Source organism: Cardiocondyla obscurior, linkage group LG06, assembly GCF_019399895.1.
Source record: "Cardiocondyla obscurior isolate alpha-2009 linkage group LG06, Cobs3.1, whole genome shotgun sequence".
Lineage (NCBI taxonomy): Eukaryota > Metazoa > Arthropoda > Insecta > Hymenoptera > Formicidae > Cardiocondyla > Cardiocondyla obscurior.
This window is the reverse complement of record NC_091869.1, coordinates 7,685,972-7,706,572: the sequence shown is the minus strand read 5'-3', so window position 1 is coordinate 7,706,572 and position 20,601 is coordinate 7,685,972. Positions and strand designations below refer to the sequence as shown.

General features: G+C 43.6%; 1 protein-coding gene across 1 annotated transcript; it reads right to left on the bottom strand.

Moving 5' to 3' along the window:
* Positions 1 to 204: 204 nt before the first annotated feature.
* Positions 205 to 4,351, bottom strand: Ich (zinc finger protein ichor; the record flags this gene model as incomplete). The annotated part of the gene is made up of 1 exon (XM_070657772.1): positions 205 to 4,351. A coding segment is annotated over one exon (2,394 nt), but the record flags the coding sequence as incomplete, so codon positions are not given.
* Positions 4,352 to 20,601: the final 16,250 nt, after the last annotated feature.

The window sequence follows — 20,601 nt, the reverse complement described above, 5'->3', positions numbered from 1 at the left end:
TAACGGTGAATGGAAAAAAATCAATTGTCCGAGTTCCGCGTGCGGCTCTCGTGTAAAAATTACTCGCGCCGTCGCAACGCCACGGTTTCTCGAGTCTCAGAAATGCGCGTTATGCGCTTATCTTCGGCCTTCCTCTCTCTCCCGAGGTGTCTTCGCAACCGGGATCTCTGTCCGCTGGTGACCGCTTACGTTTATTCGCAGGACCGCGAACGTGATTTCTGATAAAGCGCCGCCACCGAAATCGAGTGCTGGAGAACGTCTGGAAAACGGAAGGCGCGAAAATGGTATAAAGAGCGGGATTGAAATGTCGGCACGAGATACAAATGACTAAGTCCGTATTGCGGTAACAATCATTTAATTGAACATCAAGTTTCTCATAAATAATGCACTGTACAATGCATACGACTTTATACAAATTACGTGATCGGCGGCCGCCGCGACGGAAGCGGCGGTTGCAGCGAGGATTCGAGGATCGAGCGGGCCGCGACAGATGAAGCGAGGGCCCGCGCGCCCGGCGACTAACATCGGGCTCCGCGGACATCCTCGCGTTCTCCTGCGCGAAATATATTAATTGCGGGGGAGAAAAAAAAAAAGTCATTAGCTGTCGATCCGTCGAAAACTCGCGACTCTCGACGCACGCCCTTTCGATCTAGCGTTACAGGAGGAGAAAGGAGCGAGACCCGTACATAGATCTGTTCGTCGCGGAGGGTGGTGCAACTTAAGTACCTTTGTCAATATTTTACACACGATAACGTGAGGTCGTAAGCTAAAAGGGCCGGTAAAAAGGGGGACAGGGAAGCTTAAATAAAGACGGCTATCTTACAAGGTACGCGAAGTAGAGTGTCGCGAAAGAATGAGAGGAAGAGAGGATAAATAAAATGAAGAACGAGGTGTCGGAATAGCGTAAAATAAAAGCGATATAAATAAGAGGCAACTAAAAGCTAGTCCTTAAGCGCTACGTTCGGAGTTTAGGTACATCTTGAGCGCGAACAGCACGCCCGACCGCGTCTTAGCGTGGAATTAATTCGTCTCCTTCGCTTCCTTCGACCCTAATTGCGTCCGCGAACGTTGAGTCAGGTTGAAAAATGTCGCTGCCTGGGGCAGCCGAGCATCGCGGGGTGGAAGGAAGCGAGAGAAAGATTTTCAGTCCCGCGTGATACTTCTACGTGAATATTCGAGGTGATTAAGAGACCGGGTGCGAGATTCTGTCCGAAGCGGCATGGAGAACGTTTCTCTCAAATAATAGCACTTTCTTTTCTCGCGCCGAACTTGACGTAACAGATTTTTGTTATTTTTATTTTTTTTTTCGGAAATACTCCCTCGCAGGGCACAGGCGCCGCGATGAACTGAATTGGTACTGCCCGTTGAACCACGTACCACTCGTTCAAGACCCAGGAGACCACTGTTCTTCACGCGTGGCGAACGCACCAGTACAGCCGGCATGATAACACAGTAATCAAAGTACAATTAATGAATTAAAGTTACCTTTAGATAAAAACTAGCCGTCGTCGACGACGAAGCCCGTATATATCTCTATCTCGATAGCTCTCGATATAAAAAATTATCACATAGTAGAGAAGTGTTTTCGGAGAAGGTATTGAATTTTTTAAGTTGTCTGGGTTCCTTACCCGTCTACCGGGTTAAATAAGTATTTACATGTATGTACACATACGAAAAATTGTATATATAAATATATTCAACTTCGCAAATAAATTTTATATATAAATATATTTATAAATTTTTAATATATATTTTATATATTTATATATATAATTATTTTTATGTACACATACGAGCGAACACTCGAAAGATTTCGGGATGCAGAGTCGGCATAGGAGCGGAGTCGCGTCAATTGCAAGTCAATGCACCGATGGAACCGTCAAAGAGATATTAAAAAAAAAAATCTTACGTTATTTTCTATCTTAACAAACGCGTCAGCTCGGTCGGAAAGAGCGGCCTAATCCCTGCCGATTCTTTTATGAATCTGCTGGTGCTTAATGAGATGCGCCTTCTGCCTGAAAGCCTTACTACACACGTCGCACCGGAAAGGCTTCTCTCCCGTGTGCGTACGCAGGTGTACCTTAATATTGCTCTTATTTAGGAAACCTCTTTGACAAATATGACACCGATGTATTGGCTTGTCCTTGCCGCTCATCAGGCTCGACTCCGTGCCATAGGGCAACGCCGCGGCGCCGGCGGCCGGGCCGCCCTTTTTCGAGGGCGCCGACCCGGAGCCCGGCGAGGACCGTGACCTCTTTCGGGGATGGGAGGGTGCGGCAAAGGACGAATGCAAAATGTCGTCGGGACTGCAGGATGTGGAGACTCGATTGTTCGGGCTTAGCGGCGGATACGGGCTCGTCGACGACGGCGTCTCGCCGCACGACGTGTTCTGGAGGTTCGCGTTACCGGCTTGCAGCCTAGCCTGCAACAGCGGTGCGTAATCGAGTTTCTGCGTAAGCAGATTCTGTAACGCAGAGCTAGCGTGCTGCTGAGTTTGCGTCGACGGGGTCGTAGTCACGTAGATCTGATGCGATACAAAAGTGCTAGGCGAGGTGGTCTCTTGGGTCTTGGGCGAGCAGTCCGTGATCCAATCGGCGATATCTATCCAATCCCTCGAGGTGTCGGTGTCCTGCTCGGAATTGGGGCCGTTCCCGTTCCCCGGAACAGTTGTGTCCGCGATAGCGGACCCGATAATCTGCGCAATGTCCTCCATGTCCTCGTAGATTATTTGCTGCGTCGATTGCGGCAACTGCTGCTGTTGCTGGTTATGAGGATGGTGATGCTGCGGAGGTTGGTGATTTTGCTGCGGCTGCTGGGCCTGCTGCTGCTGCTTTTGACTCGCTTGCGGACACGGCGTGCTAGAAGACACCACGGGAGACTCGAAAAACTCCTGGTTGGAAGAGGGTGTAGGCGACGCCGATCCCACCTCGATCGACGATCTTTGACCGGACGAGGCTATCGTGTGGTAGTGATGTCCGGGGATGCCATTGATTTGAAGATGCCCCGTGTAATTAGTGAACGGCGGAAGCGGCAGTAACTTGACGTCCGGTAACGACTGCTCGGAGACCGTCGTGCCCAGGAGCGAGTCCCAGTTATCCTGGAAGGCGACCGCCGTCTGCTTCGCGTCCGTCACTCCTCCTTCCATGTATTCCGGCCCGTTGGTCCAGGGCAGCAGTAAACTGTCGATCTCACCTGGCGAGCTGCCCACGACGATCCCGGTCCCTTGGCTACTGTGAGGCGGTTCGACGCCGGATGAGGTCAAGTGCGGCGGGGCCGCCGGAGGGCCCGACTGCGTCTCGTATTTCATCTCCGTGACGATATCTGATGTTGGCGAAATGGTGTTCAAATAATGCGGCAAGACCTCGCTTTTCACCACCAGCGACGCGTCGCCGGTGCTCCTGCTCGCGCAAAAGGATTGCTGCTTGAAGCCGCCGCGATCGGACGGAGCGACGGTACCAGCCACGTTCGCGTCGACCGCGGGTTCCTCCTTTAATTCCAACGGCGCGAACAGGCCTACGTTACCGTGCCTGTAACCCGGCACCACGGAAGAATTGCCCGGCGCCTGTTGAAGCTTGTGCTGCTCCTCCTTCACCGAAATCGCTCTCAGCGAGTACTCCTTCAGGAAGCCGCCGCGGTCCACGCAAGTGCCGTCGCCGCCGGCGGCGAGGTTGGCGCTTGACAGAATTTTCAACGCGTTTGACGTCGTGCCGTAAGGCGGATAACTCGGTTGGCCGAAGCGGGACGACGGCGGCGGTCCACTGGAGAATTGCTGCTGTTCGCCCGGACACACGCCGTGAAACTCCGTCCTGGTCCCGTAGCTCGGGGACGGCAGTTCCTCTCTGTACAGCAAACTCGCGGTGGCCGACGTCGCGTCGTTGGCGACGATGCTGCGCGCGTTCGTCGAAGTGGGCGACGTGGTGAACGTCGCCGGGGCCGGCTCGGACCTGAAAACGCCGCGATTCCCCGGATACGCGCAGGGGTTCGGCGCGCCGTAAGGCGACAACGAAGGCGCCGACACGACGGAATTCGTTGGAGAACTTCCGAGAGATTCCGGCGACGATGGGAGCTTGTAGCAGCAGGACGGATTCAGGACGCCGCGCGCGCTCGCCTCGCCGTCATTCGGCGGGCACTTGGTACTGTACAGCGAATTTTGATAGCCCTGAAAGTTACCGTCGTAGCCGAGTGGCTGGTGACCGGCAATCTGGTACGAGGCCTCGTAGACCCGATCGCAGCCACTATACCTCGACGCCGGCTGCTGCTCGTAAAATTCCGGGCTAGGAGGTAACGTTGAACGGGAGTCCCTTGCGCTGTCGGAGCTGCAACCACTAGCGGAGCTGTGGCACCCTGGAACACAGACGAGACATCAATTGACAGAGGCGGAAGGTAGGTCTGGATAAATTAATTAATCAATTCTTTATTTATTATGAATAAAACAATATTTGCTGCACCTTCATTTGTAACATATATTTCTATGTAAGCTTTGATACAATTTCTTAGATTTAATATCCGCCTTACTTTAACGATAAAAGATAAAGGGGAAGAGATGACAAGATTTAAAAATTACACACAAATTATAGATATTTATAAACGTATACCAGTTCAAGCTACAAATCATTGTCGCTATTACTAATTATCATTATCGCTTCTACTTAAAAAAAAAATTAAATTAATAATTAAAATCGATAGAAAAGACCGAGAGGATAAAAATAAATTTCCAATATAAAATTATTTACGGCGTGCAAAATAAAAAACATAATAAATGAGCTTGATTAAAAGAAAAGCAAGAGATTGTCGCATGGGAATTCTAATTTATTATCGAGACGGATTCATGCGGAAGAAGAAGAAGAGAAAAAGAGAGAGAGAGAATGAGACAGAGAATGAGAAAAAGAATGAGAAAGAGAGAGAAAGAAATGAATCCAGAGGAAAATGAATAGGAGCAAATCCGTGAGACATGCCGTGTAGCCAACGTGCTCGTGGTGGACGCTCGGTACGGTGAATAGATAGGTAGGTCTAGCCGATACGATCCAACGATTGCACCCGTACTCTCTCACGTGCACGCACACGCACACGCACGCGGGTGCATCGCGCGAGTCGGTGAAGCTCTAACGCGCTTCACGTATCCCCGCACCTACATATTCCGCGCGCGAGCGGGCGTACGTGCGCGTGTGTACGTGCCAGGTAGACGCAGATCCCTCTCCTCCGAGAAGAAAGACTTGCTCCGGCTAACTGGGTTAGTGGCACATTAGCCGGCCGAGTACGACTTCGGTCGACCAAATTACCGCGTTTAAAAATATATTTTTGTTGCGCCGTAACAAAACGATGCTATCGGCGAGATAAAGAGAAACCTGGCGAGAAATCACGGGGCTTATATTGTTTGTACGTCCCGACAATTATCGAGCCGAATTCGTGCGATTCTTTAAATTTAATTGACATTTTATAGGCGTGGACGAGGCAGTAGACGAGCTGAAAGAAAAGAAATTCAATGTAACTTGATAACTTGACTGAAACCGATCGTTAATATACCGCATGTAAGTTTATGAGCGCGAATGTGTGAGGATATGTATAAAAAAAAATTTTTTTAAAAGCAACACAGGATACCAACCACTTAGAGGGACAAAAATCATGTATTAAAAATAATTAATACTTACGAATACTTGCAAAATACTTACGAATTGGTAACTAATGAGTACTAAATACCAGGACTACGCATATTTATTAATGTGACTATTCAATAATTTAATATTAAAAAAAGGTGCAATTTTGAAATTAACAATGAATTTAAATTAAATCGAGAAGGCTTGAAAAATCTTTTCATTTAATTTAATTCCTTTTGCATATAAAAATGTGCGTAATCTCATGCTTTTCTTAAGTTACATCAAGCAGTACCATTAATTTCCCCAATTTCTATCGATTATATGTCGACAGATGAGTTACCATTTGTTCCGCTAATTGCTCGCGATTGTGATTCGCTGCGTCTGAAAACTCGCTTGATTTTTTTTCCCGTAGCAACGTTTAAAAGCTCCATCATGTGTACCGTTGTCTCCCTCAACGCGATCTTATAGCTGTTCATTTTGGCCCCGACGATTTTTCAAAACGATGACGAGCTAGACGTTAGACTTAAAATATATTAGATATATTTTACGTCCCGCTGAATATCTTTCCTGGTGTAAATCTATTGATGATCTGTACAAAAAAGAAAGACAATGGTATTATTTAAATTTATTTTATCACGGTGAAAAATATATTTTAATAATTGCGAATATAAAGTATTATTGTTAAATTGATTAACCGTGCACCACCAATAAATAAGTTAATATAAATAATAACGACATTGACAAGAAATTTGATGAAGATTATTCCAAGCGAACGCAGTGGGTACAAATATTAGTGCGATGCAGGTTGCATTTGCAAATAGAACGGTTTCAGTAGGTTAGTTCCTTGCAAAAATAATATTCATAGCCGTTTAGTATCGACGTCGCAATAGTGCACTTGATGCATAAATTACGAACAATATTTTTTTAAATATGTTTTATTAAATATGTCTAGAATTTTATTAAATATGTCTAGAAGTGAGCAGGCAATCTGAAGCAACTATTGATAGAAAGACGAGAGATTAAGGAAGTAAAAGGAAAAGTAGGCAATGTTAAAAAATTAATAAAGTTTATTTTACGTTAATAAGCAACTTCGTACGCAGAAGTAAGAAGCTATGAAAGATATAAAAAAATTTTTCTTACATTAATAATTTTATATTATTAGTTTTATTTTATTACTAAATTTGTACAACCTTAATTAATTAAAAAATACATTTATAATTAATGTACCGACACTTACCTGTATCGAAAAAATATCGAGACTCTTTGTCGATGTGCACTATTTTTTTAACACACATTTCATACAATATCATTTAAAAACTTATCATTCCTTTTATCGTTATTTATATACTAAATTTATATTAATCTAAACGCAAGAATTATTTATTTCAACTTTGATAAAAATTTAAACAATTATTTCTTCACACGGAAACTTACGTGGCTTACTAAAAATAATCCAACGCAAAGAGAGAAAGAGAAAAAAAAAACAAAAAAAAACGAGGAATACATCGAAAGGAAAAAGTAGGCGATCGGAAGAGAAGAGCGCTTGGGATTCAAAGGGTACGAAATTAAATTGCCGCCTGTTATTATGACGTAACAATCAAATTTCCAGATACAGGCTGACTTCCTGACGTGTTGCAAATATTGTAATATTGTAATATTGTTGCTGTATTGTCAATACAGCCGCTGCTGTGCGATTGCAATTACGCGCTTCCGAATTCACGGATGCGGTGCATTCACCCCACCTGTCGACGAAGGGTACGGGGACCACGTTCGCGCGAAAGGTGCCCTTACATTGTCCGCGCGGCGTTTCCTCGTGCGACCCTCATAATAAATGTCCTTTCCTCCTCTTAGTTTCGATTGACACATCCGCGTCACGAGAAACTTGCAAATCGGGTCCGCCTGTCGCTTCCTCGTGCGACCGTCATCGTCATCTTCCTTCCCCTTTCTCTTCCTCCACCTCAACTTGGAGGCCGTCCTTGTCGTTGCTCAAACCCCGTCCTTGTCAACGGTAAACATTTCAGAATAGGTGCTCCCTCCCGCCACGAGTCCTCCTTCGGCCCTCCGCTCCTCGCAGCTCTAGAAGCGAAAGAGAGAGGACGCGGGGAGGGTTCCCTCTCGCCTGGTACCGTTATCCAGCAGCGCGGGCGCGATCGCGGCCTCGCGAGCGCGAGGATCGCGCCGGGCATCCGCTTTTTCAGTCCTACGTCGCTGCCTCCGTGGGCTACTTATCAATGAGATCACCGAGTATTCGCGCGATACGACAAATTCGGCCATGCCGATTCGGCCGCGAGTACATCTCCGTTTGAATTAAAAAACTTAACAGAGCGTTATTTATATATATATATATTTTTTTTTTTTATCTACGCAGGCATCCTGTATCAAGAAACTTGATATTAAGATTAACAAAAATTAAAACCAACGTACAGTCTCTTAAAATAAAAGTATTAATAAAAATGCTTTAAATAGGTTCACTATTTAAAGATAAGAAATTTAACCCGCTAGCGTCTTAATAAAGAAATTTCCCTATTAAAAAATTCATCAGCAAATAAGCTTCCATCACCTTAACAAAAAATTGTGCGATCTTCATATAAAATTCCCAACAAATTCTTAAACGTCGCGTGGGGGGCTTTCTGATTACTCGCGGGAGGGAAGAATTTTTTTCCACCGCGGGGGACGATCTTGGATCGAAGTGTTCGTCCGTGTCACCTGGTCCACGTATGTGTACGTGTCTTATTGACGGGGTACGCGAGGGGGGCACCCGTATCCCCAGTCGTTCATTCTTTCTCGCATCGGGGGCCTGCTGCGAATATCCGTGCCGTGACTACAAGCCGAAACCATACCGCGCTCGCGCCTCGAGCCCCCGCGCTTAGTGAGGCGGTCGAAGTAGGCCGGAGCACCGTTACAGCCGGCTGCACGGCCGATGCCTACGCAAATCGACTAGATTTTGCCCGAATGGCTTTCCTTTTCGTTGTGAAAAATGGCTCGCCAGCGCGGTCCCCGCGGCGACCTACTTCCGCGCGCCGGGCGCTTTATCTCGCAGCACCCTGGATCGCATCGCGTTTCCCAGCCTCCGCGCAACCCCATCTCCTCTTCCGCGTGCGCACGCGGTATAAAGTTACGTATATTAGAATTCTCGGCGACGTCTAGAACTTGTAAAGTCTCAAGTTGCGAGTTCGAGTCCCGGGGAACGTTTGATCTCGAGCCAACCTCGTGTTTCTGCCGCGCGGAAAGGGTTCAAAGGAAGCGCGGCCGCGCGGCACACTTGCCGCGCGATGACTATGCTTGGCTAAACTATATCGGCGCGTATACTGGGGAACGGAAGTAGGTCGAGGCACCGTTACCGAGTAGCCGAGAAGCTCGGGAGGCCTACGCAAGATCAGTCGGGTTTTGCTAAGCCGGCCGGCCACGGCTTTCCTTTTCGTTACGAAAAATAGCGCGTGCGAAACGCGGTTCCCCGTGAGTGACCCACATCGGGCCGCGAACGAGTCACGCTCGGCGCGAGAGCGCGTCGTCTTCGTCCTCGCCGACCGGTTGGGCACCGCTCGGTACCCGTGACCCACACCGCAGCACGCAGAACCAGACGCGACCAAACGTGAAATTCATTTCCATACTTCCGTGTCCGGCTGTACGCGGAATGGATCTTTTCGCCTCGTTACGCAGCCGCGGCCGACAACACTCCGAGCCCGTGATTGACACATTTAATTCGTTAAAACGCCCTGTCCCCCTTTTTTTCCCCTACGTACCCTGCGTAAATTCGAATTGCAAGCTCGATCCTTTGGTCCGTTTAGTCTATCGGCAGCTAAGTATTTTTTTAAGTAGTATCACACCTTAATTTTTGCGACTTGTGCGTCTCTTTTTTTCTCCGTTTCGCGCGAGGCAATTAATTTTATAATACCATAATTGTGAACGCAAACGACGAACCAAATAAAAATATAAAAGTATAACGCTTAAAAATATTTTTTAATCGGTAAAAAAATATTTTAAAATATAAGATGCTAAATAAAAAGACGCTCGAGTCAAACGTACAGATAATTGAAATGAAATAAAATATATAGAACAGGTATTTGGCAAATCTCATTAGATTGGCTTGACTAATTATAATTATAGTTGCAAGAAAAGTCTTTGGTATTCGGGCACTTTAATATTTTGGGAATGCAGGAAACATTAAACGCACCGGTCGCGACGACTTTCGCGATAATTTCTTACAAAAACAGATAAGTCAAATGAGGGTACTATCTTTTAACTATCTTATAACGGTGTATTAGAACGCGGCTGCGTTTAGCCGGTTCATTAGTGACCCCATAAATGCCGATTGCCATTATGTGGGCATATAGGAAATGTCACGAAGATATTGTTATTTCTCATCGATTCGGCCATCGATTGCCTCGCGACTTTCGAAACTCGTTCTTTCTACGTCGACGTGTATTAACAGAGTAGTCAAATTATTACGGGACTTCATATTGTAGCTCGATACTAATTTTATAGTCGCGTTACGTCTTATGCAAGATGCGCGGAGAGATTTTGCTAATTGAATGCCCGTTCATTAATATGTGCAATCCCTAACGTTTCACGAATACCTCACTTTATTTTCTTTGCGATTATTATATTAAGTGCTTTCCGGAGATAGCGTAATATCCGTGATATTACGAACTACTAGAGCTTCGTGAAACGGAGGCTTCGCGCCCAGAAAGGAACTCAAACGAAAGAGCCAATAGATATATTGGAAAACATAAAATTCATAATTATCAATTAATTTTATTTAAAATAAAAAAAATAAGCGAATACGATGTTTTCCACTTAAAAGTGGATTCAGTTTTCTCGTTTGGTTCACATCGAGCCGCGAGAATTAATGTCAGCTTGGTTTTGATTATTTTATAACAGCTTGATTTGTATTATTTTTTTTCACTAACTGGCTCCCGCTCCACCACCGGCAAAGGAACGCGAGAATCGTGACTTCAGTCACGCGAAGCCGACCACGCGACCCTCATTTGTGAATGTGTTTCGTCCACTATTTCCTACGCAGGCTAAAAAATCAAAGAGTTCATATATCAAGTATTTATTATGGCAAATATTATATTGAATATTTACTTTAATGTGTCCCGAATCCCTTCCGTAATCATTCTGAAGGAATAAATACAATTAATGTTCGAATTTAAAGAAGCGAGAAGTATTTGAAGAGCTGTTTCAGATTTTTAATAAGTAAAATAGTATTATAATTTAATATAACCTTCTTAGCGTTGTTGACACAAACTCTTAATAAAATTAATCCAATGTCTTAATGAACAAAAGATAGATAGCGGACTCGAGTCAGCTCATCTCGACTAAAAAGTTCTTTTGTGACGTCCCGCTGGTTTACGAGGTTCTTTGGCTACTGAGCTTGACTACAAAGAATGGAGACCATCACTTCATTCAGCTCTCTAGACCCTACAAGACATTCAGGCTTTATCTGCTTCTTTAATAAAAAAAGAAAAAATAAAAGAAAAATTCAAGGTTTTTACATTCCGCTGATTGATTAAAAATTTTTCTTTAAAGTGTTTTATCGCGCTATGCTCGCCACTTGATGACCAAAAAAAAATATTAATAAATTAATTTTTATTCGCACGTAAAGATTTACAAACTCAAGAAAGTATTTCAGAAGCTAATAACAACGTTTCGAAGTCGTCATCAAAGCGACATATGCTGAGGCCAAAATGCGCTGTTAGATACGTAGATGCGTGTCGCGCGCGAGGTAAGCTGGTACCGCTCAATCGTCGGAGAAAGTGCGACGACCCTTAAGGTAAAGGTTAAAGACGACGAGGAGAGGCGAGATAGTGTCGAGGAAGTGCGCGCGGACTGGAGAGCATTCGCATACCGCGGCCAAACCCGAAACAACACTGGTTTGTCAACTATTCATGGCACTTTCGCCGCAAGGACAAGTCGCGTACGATCGAGGCCTAAGCGGAAGAAATTTCGAAGGCCGCAGAACCCCGTGTGCCGGCGGGCAAAATATATAAAAAAAAAGAAAAAATTATTTGGCGAAGAAATGACCAATTTACGTCCAAAAACTATCAATAATTAATCTCAAAATATCCCTTTTTATTACTCCATCATCCGCGACGCGTTTCCGTTAACTGAGCTCGACGAGGTTTCCACTTTAAAATCCAAAAATTAATGAAATTAAAAAAAAAAAAAAAATTTTAAACATGCTAAAGATTGATTTACTTTTAGGCGTAAATCTAGTTTAGGAGGATTAAAATAATAATCGTGTGGGTTCGTGGTGAACTGGGAATAAAAATTAAATCAGTTCAACGGGGATTAATTTTAAGTTCACGTAATTTTTCGGTCATTATTCGGCCAAGATGGCGTTGAATTGGTATCGCTTGAACTTTCTGTTCCCCTTGGGCCCCGTGTCCACGGCCATGAGCCGAGACGTGTAGCTGTAGACTCTACGGAACCGACGAGTCGGAAGACCTCTCCCACCCCCCAAACCCCCGACGAAGTACCGGTTAATGTGGTACACTGACCTACTCTCTAGCCACCGCGGTACCAGCGAGAATACCCCACCATCGCTGTTGTTCCGCCGTCTTTCTCTCACAGCCGACTACTTTTTCTCTCTCCCGTCCTTTCCTCTCTCTTTCCTTGTCTCTCTCCCGCATTCCCTTTCCGCTTCTATTTCTCACCGTTTCTTTCTCGTGCTCCACTCCTTCTCTCCTGTAAACCTCTCTCTCTCTCGCTTTTGCAAAATTACCGCCGGAGCGCAATCGGTCCGCAAATAACTTTATCAGTTTTTAATCTCGGTGTACTTGTAGGTTGACTTTTAATAATTTTTCAAAATGTTCGGGGAAAGAGATATCGTGCGCTAATACATGCAGCGCAAAAAAAAAAAAAAATATGTTTATCATGGATCAAGATATTCTTTCATTTTATTAGCGCCAATAGCTCCCGATATACATGTGTTCACAATGTATTTTAGCATTAAACACACTGGTGCAAGATTTAAATAATATCCTTTACACATGGCAAACATATTTCAGAACGCTGTATTTTAATATGCAGCGATTATTCCAAAGTAAACCTCGTCTTTGCGTTAATTTCTCACGATAAAAAAGTAAAACACATTCAGAAGTGAACAGATCGATGGCGAACGAAATGAGGGCCGATATAAAAATGTTTAAAAAAAATCGCGGACTATGTATTCATTGCATGGAAATTCCCGAATGATTCACAGATCAGGCGAAAGGGCGTTCAACGAAACTTTGTCAATTCCGTCGTACGTGGACGCTTCGTAAATCGTCCGTCAATATCCTGCGATGCTACAACGTTTAGCGATTCGCGGTAAATTATATCGACTTCCGGTGACGTTGATCGAGACAGCATCCCCGTCGAAATCGAGAAAAGTCACCGCGTAAAAAGTACGCGCCACTAGAAATCGACGATCTGACACTGAGACGATCGCGAGCCAATCGCGGGTTGCCGTCGAGGAGCAACGAACCGCCTTGCGAGATGTCTACAACCTCGAGCAACAAGTCCGGACCCCCCACTGGCGGGCGAGGAAGTCGTTCCGGAGAAATTTCACCGCGAGCTCGACAGACTCCGTCTTCGTGTACGTGCCTTGCGCCGCCGTCGACGCCCGAATATTCAACAGCCAAGTCGATTCGCGAAAGAAACCCGAGAGAGGTGAAGATGTAACCGCGTAACGAGCCTTATTCGCTTTCGTTAACTCGGATTGCCTTCGAATAAGAAGGCAGAAAAAACGAAATGCACAACGGTAGGATAACAATAGTCGTAGAGTTCCGCTTGCACCCTTGAATTTAATTATGGCGTTTATAAAAATCAGTTTCGCGAGCTTCAAGACTTACGCGAGCACAAAATTCTTTTAACTTCTTATTTCTATTCGGATATTTTCTCTTTGAAGTAGAATTTAATTTCCGTGAGCCGTTATATTTCATCTTTGTCAAAAATTGTTAAGTTAATTTTGGTTATTTAATTTTTCACGTTTATTCACGAAGCGTGGAAGACAATTGGGTAGTCCTTTCGTTTGAGATTTATTGCCGTATCCGTATACCTGGACCTTTTACGTACAAATGAATACCTGGCCAAAATTCTGGCTGATTTTCAGTTTCTCCTGGAGAGAATTCCTGAAAGTGAGATATAGCCTACTTTTTGTAGCACCCGGAAATTAATCTTTTCTTTTTTTTTTTTTTTTTTTTAAAGATACTAACGTGACTTTAGGAAACTGCTTCAAGTATTATTTTTTTTGAAATCCGTTAGAACGGGTTGTGTAGAATACAATACGAAAATGTGTCGAACGGGAAAGAAACTACAGTAATCCGATTCTGTCGTCCTTTTAATTTCCGTTAATCTGATACACACCTTTATGAACATATTTTATAATAATATAGTTTCTTTACTACAATCTTGATGATTATTTGCTCATTTATTAGAAGCAGTTTTACTTAAATAAAAAATTGTCTCTCATTAAAAAAAAAATTAATTATAATAACAAATTTATGAAAAGAAAAATTATTCTTTAATAATTAATTTAAGCGTGCTTGTACTAATTTTTTATTATTAGATTTACTTGAGATTTTCAGAAATTTCGGGAGATTTTAAATCAACTTTTTCTGTCCTTAGAATTTTCAGTACGTTTGAGCATAAACTTGACCCTGTCTCAACGCGTGATTTACGATATCGCGATGTGGGCTTCGATTGATTCGACGCTGTCGTAAAATTATTGACTCGGGCGCACGACTACTTATCGTGAGTGGCGAACGAAGTTCTATCGTTAGAAAGCGTGGTAATTCGAGTGACGTATGTGGCACAAGAAGCACTAGACAACAAACGATTCGTAAAATCATGGAACTCCATTACAACTCAGGTTTAACGATATTAAAAAAAAATATATTCCAATTTTTCACCCCTCGAATAATTAATAATACAAGCAGGAATTTATTAATACTATTAGATTTTTTTACGACCGCGTATTTTTTATTAGACAATATAATTAAATTGATCTTCAAAGACTAATTAAATATTAGTATTTTCAGTATAATTATTTAAGTATCGATCATTATTCTTTCTATAATATAAAAATATACAAATATAAACTTGCATAATTGTTCAAATCAAATAGAATGTTGATGTAGTTTTTGGATCTAGCTTGCGTGGTATAAAAAATCTTTTATACGCATTTAAAATATTAAACTAAGATATATATGAGTCAAATCCATGGTTCAATATTCAAAGTTCTTTTTTAAATTTTTTGAACAAATTCGCATAATATTCATCGTAATATTAAATTAATTTCAATTATTCCACGGTAAATCATCCTCCAGATGGTACCGTCAAAAATTAAGATCCAAATAACAGTCTAAGTGGTATCATTACTTAGTGAGCTCGCGCACAACGTTCTTGGTTTGTTGATACGACCAAAGTCGATATCATTATTCGACGACGTACATTTTCAATTTCTCTGTAGATTCAAAAATACAAAGAAAAAACCAAACCCCTACGTCAAACATGTGCGACTCTTGTCGCTTTTCGGCATGTCGCACATGCAGACACGCACACAAACACATGCCAAGGATGCATACCTAATAATAATAAATAAAAAAAAAAAAAAAAAATCACGAAAGACAAGAGACACAAAAAAAAGAAACCAAAAAATGCCGTCAACTTACGTATGAGTAGCCTGGTATCCAGAATGGTTTCGTTGCTGGGCTGCCTCTGCAGGACCTCCTCTCGTAAAATCTATCCAAAGGAAGCGACGCACACTCTATCACCCGGACCGTCTTCCCCCCAACGGATCAAAGACCTTATCACTTTTCTTATCAGACCGTCGCGGTTCACCTTTTCACGGCGGAATACTGGGGCGAGAACGGCTCGCGGCGCATCGACGATGGAAACAAACGAGGCTCTTTGACACAATCGGCAGCGTGCTGGCGACCGGTCACAGTGCGTAGACTCATCAGAATTTGTCCAGGAGAATTACGATCGTGACTATAGGATCAATTGCACAGTACTCGCTTAATCGCCGATCCGCTTTGGTTCACCGAGCCGCAAGCTCGAGCGATCACGATGAAGAATTCCCGCACAAAGTCCTTGACCTAGCCCAGGCTCTTTTCCTGTGCCTCTCCGATCCCTGTTGTCCTCGAACTTCATTCATCAGTGTGTCCATCGACGTCATGGGCTAACGACATCCAAAGTTCCGCTTCTCGCTGACCCACTTCCTCCTTCTTCGGCGCCTACGGGGCTCGGCAATTATTTTGCAGCTCCACTCCAGCGATTTAATTTTCCCTCGCAGATCCGTAGGGCGCCGATCGATAATGCGCCGTGTCGTTCGAAGTCGTGAACTTGGTGGTTCATCCGTAACGATCCCCGATTCGAAAATTCAGTCGCGCAGCACTAAGTCGATCGAGGCCGATTCCCGCGAGAATGTCTCGATCGGTTCACGTGTCCACTGTCACAGGGAAGTCCGCGGGGACATCGCGAGGTAGTAGCTCTTCGCGGCGAGCAAAGCGGAGCTAGGACTCTCACAACGTCTGCTCCGGACGCCCTTGCGACGTCACGAGAGAACCAGGCATCTCGCGGACCTCACTATTGAGCGGCGACTGAGAACTCGGATCTAAGTCCCGAAAGTAGACCAAATAGGAACGTACTGTCTGACTCGTAAGCCCTTACTGCTGCGGGCCTTACGATAGCGGACGACTGGGGCCGGTTGGTGAGGCCTCGTTACAACGATCCGGGAGGACGGTGGAGGACCCCCCACTCGAGAAACGAGTGTTGTTCCTCCCGCTCCTTTCTCACTCTACCAGTCGCCGCTGTGCTCTTCTTCCGCTATCCACCGATATGCCTTCCACCACTTTGTACTCTCTTCGCTGCCACCCTGTACGCTTATCCCACTTTGCGTTCAGTGGTGACGTACGGACGGAATAATCTTCCCATAACGGTACCTTATTGGGCAGCTTCCCTTGGTCAACTTCCCCCGAGTGGTCCGTCATACGACCATCCGATCATTAAGTCACTGAGAAAACTACCTGACACTGCCATCCCTTACTCTAATAGATACGTCTTCAAACAGAATTGCAATTGCAATTGAAAGAGTTATATAAATACGAGATGTAAATTTTTTTTTATTCTATTACTTGCATTTTAATTTTTAATTTATCAATATATTATATATTTTGCCTATTTTTTTTTTTAATTCGATAATTAAACTATATTAAATTGCTTAAAAATTATATTATTCCGTTAAAAAAAAGAAATATAAAACGTAAAAAAGCCCCACGTGGCGATCGAGTAATCAGCGATATTTTCAAGTTTCAGCGTTTCATTACTTCGGCTGTTCCGACCGTCGACAGGCAGAAAGAACTTGGCGCGCAGCGAACGGAATTATTGGGTCGAAAAAATAAGGACGGCTCGCGATGACGATTCGAGCGAATCGATTCGCTTTCGATGGAAGTTTCCTCGTCGTTTTAAAGCGTTGCTCCACGTTTAACGTTAACGGTGGCGATAAAGATTCAGAGGCGCAAGGTACGAGAGCGTAATTCACGCGCCTCGTTTTCGAAAAGGCGACGCAACGCGCGCGCTAAGCGTCGTGCATTCGTATTGACCAACGAGGGAATTCATTCTCCTTGCGGCGCGTTCGCGTTTTGAGTTTAATTGGCAGAAACGAGATTTCGAAATGTTACACGGTTACGTTCACTAATAACGCGCGCGACGAGGAAGAGAGGGGCAATTAGCAAGGAAGGAGAATACGAAACGGCGGACATGTGGCGGCGAACAGGCCGGACAAGTAAAACAACAGATTTGCAAAATCGTTAGGGTACTTTCCTGGCATTTGCATAAAATTCACAACGGAGTTTCAAACGCTGAGAAGTCGAGTAGTTTGTAAATTACAAATTAAACAAGATTAATTATTAACGACGCTCTGATATATTTAATATATATAATTATGTGCTTTATATGAATTAATTTAAAATTATATATTTTATATAATTCAATATCTTTGTATCTAACTAAGTTACCATAACCGGGTATACTCGGAGCTGGTGCAGAGCACAATTTATTTATCAGCCGACTGTCCGTTTATTCGTCTTCGGCAAATTCCGTCGAAGGTTTCTCCACGGGGTTCTGTTTCGATACCAAGGTTGCGGAACCGCACATGCGAATGAGGCCATCTCTGAGACGTAGAACGCGTTCCTGGAAGGACCAGAGAGGCTCCGAGTAAAGGGATGTTCGTACGCTTTCAGCACATACCTCGTCATGGTCTCTTATCGCAGCCATTGAACGCGCCACGAGCGCGGATCACTCGCACCGAAGCGTATTGCGTATCATGTACTATGCACTTAATTATATTCTTTTCGCCGCTCGCTCGCTCGCCGTCTCTTTTTTTTTCTCTCTCTCTCTCTTTCTCTCGGTCTCTCTTTCTTCTTTTCTTCGCGAGCGGCTTTACCTGGGACACATCGCGCATTCTTATTTCGCTATCGGCATGTCTCGCCCGTAACGCGCTCATTTATTAATTAGTAATGTTAATCCCATTTCACTGCCGTTGAAAAAAAAAAACTTATTAGATTTCGAGTGCAATAAGGGAAACTATTTTTTTTTTTTTATTTAATAATTTTTGTCCTGGTAAAAATCTTAAATTAAAATCATATTTTTCTGAAACCTTTTCTTGTAACTCAACAGCGTTGCAAGAATTTCATGTTTGTTTGTGACATGAGCTTTTTGTCAAAGAGATGTACCTGAATTCGTACCGAGTCTTTCCGCCTCATACCGTGAACGCAAAAAAAAATTTTTCCTGCCCTATGGTTCTACTGGCCCGAAAGACAAATCGTTTTACTGTTACTTCAGTCTGTGTCAGTAGCACCTTCGTTTGACGCAAACTGTAAAATTTCTTGGAAAATCCAGAAAAATGGAAACGCAAAGGGAACGGGAAAAAAAACACAAGCAGGAATAGCTTGCGAAATACAGAGAATCTTCTTCAGCAGAAAAAAAAAATTGAGAAAAAAAAAGTCTCGTAGTATTTTTTCGCGGTAACACATTTTAATAATTTGCGGTCGCTTTTTGTTTCACTTGCCGAACCCTTATTTGACACTTCGAGGCTTGAAGAGGAATCTTTTACACAATGCAGCCTTATAAACGTATAAATCAAACGTGCGATACGTGCGGGAAGGATTTCGAGGAGATAAAATGCTACTGACAAAGGTCGTGAAATATTCTAAGAAAATTGAAGCTCTTTTTTGCAGATGGAAAGAATATTTCGATCCCTTCCGTCAACGGATAGACCCTCCCGGAAAGTTTACGGAAAATTCACGGAGAATTCATTTACAAGGTGCTGCCGGGAAAAAGCTCGCGAGAGGATCGAACGAAAAGAGCGTTTTAATGAATTCGTTAACCCGTTACGATGTCGCAACGACGACGGAATAACGGGCACGCTCGCCGCGCATCGCAATCATTTGCGTCACGCTAATTGTTGTATAACTTTCGATTCGGCCGTCGATGCCTCCGCCCTGCGATCGCGGCGGAAGTGTCGGGCGATCTTCTGCGTTTTCATTTTTTTCCCACCTTTTTTTCCTTGTATTTTTCTCTATTACAATTTTTTTTTTCTTTAACGCTATGTACAAAACGATGAATTACAGAAGCGCGAAATGGCGGCCGCGGTTCGGAGGGGGTTCCTTTCCCACTTCTAGCGTAACACCTCGGTTACACTTTCGTTGTTGCGACTAGTGGTATCACTCGTCCATCTTCTTACACGAGAATTGACGAAGACGTCACGTGTTATATTTAACGCGTAAAAAAAAAAAAAATTACCTCATCAGAGTATATATATCGTTCGCTATTTTATTTTTTATATTTAATTACAAATTATTTTTCTTATTATTTTCTATCTATTCGCCCTTTATTCTTTTTCTCAAAATTAAATAGACTTGTTTCCAACTGCAATGAATCTTTCGGTGAACATGTGAAGTACATCGGACACCTTATTCTTTAAAAAGACGCTTAATGCGAGATCCTTTGCGCCGACCTTCTGCTGACAAGGCATTTTCTTTAACTGCTAATTTCGAGTGTGAAATTGTTCACTCGTCTTTCTTACGAAAAGGGGATCGCGTGCGAAAACGGTTTCATCTGTTTAGTATTTTGTAACACTAAAGGCACGAGCTAAAAAGTTAACTCGCGCGTGTCCGGGAACGTGCTAGCGTACATATTCCTTCCAGATGTCGAGGATTTTCGTGAATATCGACTATGAACAATAGCCACGCGTTTGGGATCCCTTATAACAATTTTTCCTTCTCCAAAATATTTAGAAAGAACTTATCACGAGTTACAAGGACTTATAATATTTATTAACGTTCGACGACTTCCTCAACCATTGTTGAAGCAGATGGCACACGACAATTCTCAAAGGTCCCCAAGGTTTTCGCTCGCAACGAGATGAGCAGGCTAGTCGCCGGATCCACCGGAGAAACGGCGAACGTCCGTGATACAGTTGCTCACGTTTTTTTTTCTTTTTCTCTCATAATTTGGAATGATTTAGAGGTAGATTATTTACGAGCGACATACTTGCGGAATATTGGGTGCAACCTTCGGCAATTAAACGGCAATTAACGGCGCGCCTTCAAGGTGCAGATAATAAAAGCCGCTGAGGCTAGACCGAACACCGTGCCGTCGCTCATCGGCGGCGCGTTTCCTCGATTCATAATTGCCCGCGATTTAAATTCGCCACTTTTTACACGCCGCAAAGAGCCGTATCTCACGTGGGAAATCAGAAAATATGATTGTAAACGCGGGAGAATAAGCACAGCGATTTCATTACGCCGCGGCGTTCCTCTTATTTCGCGACCGTGTTCGTTAAATAGAACGTAAAAGGTAATTGCCAAGTAATTCAAGGAGTAAGCATAGACAAGTGTTCTAATCGTTTGCATCTTTGAAGGCTTGCGCGACTGGCGACAGAAATGTAGGCAAAGAACAAATTAATAGCAAAATAATAAAATATATATATTTTAATAAAAATAGTTGCAATAATTAA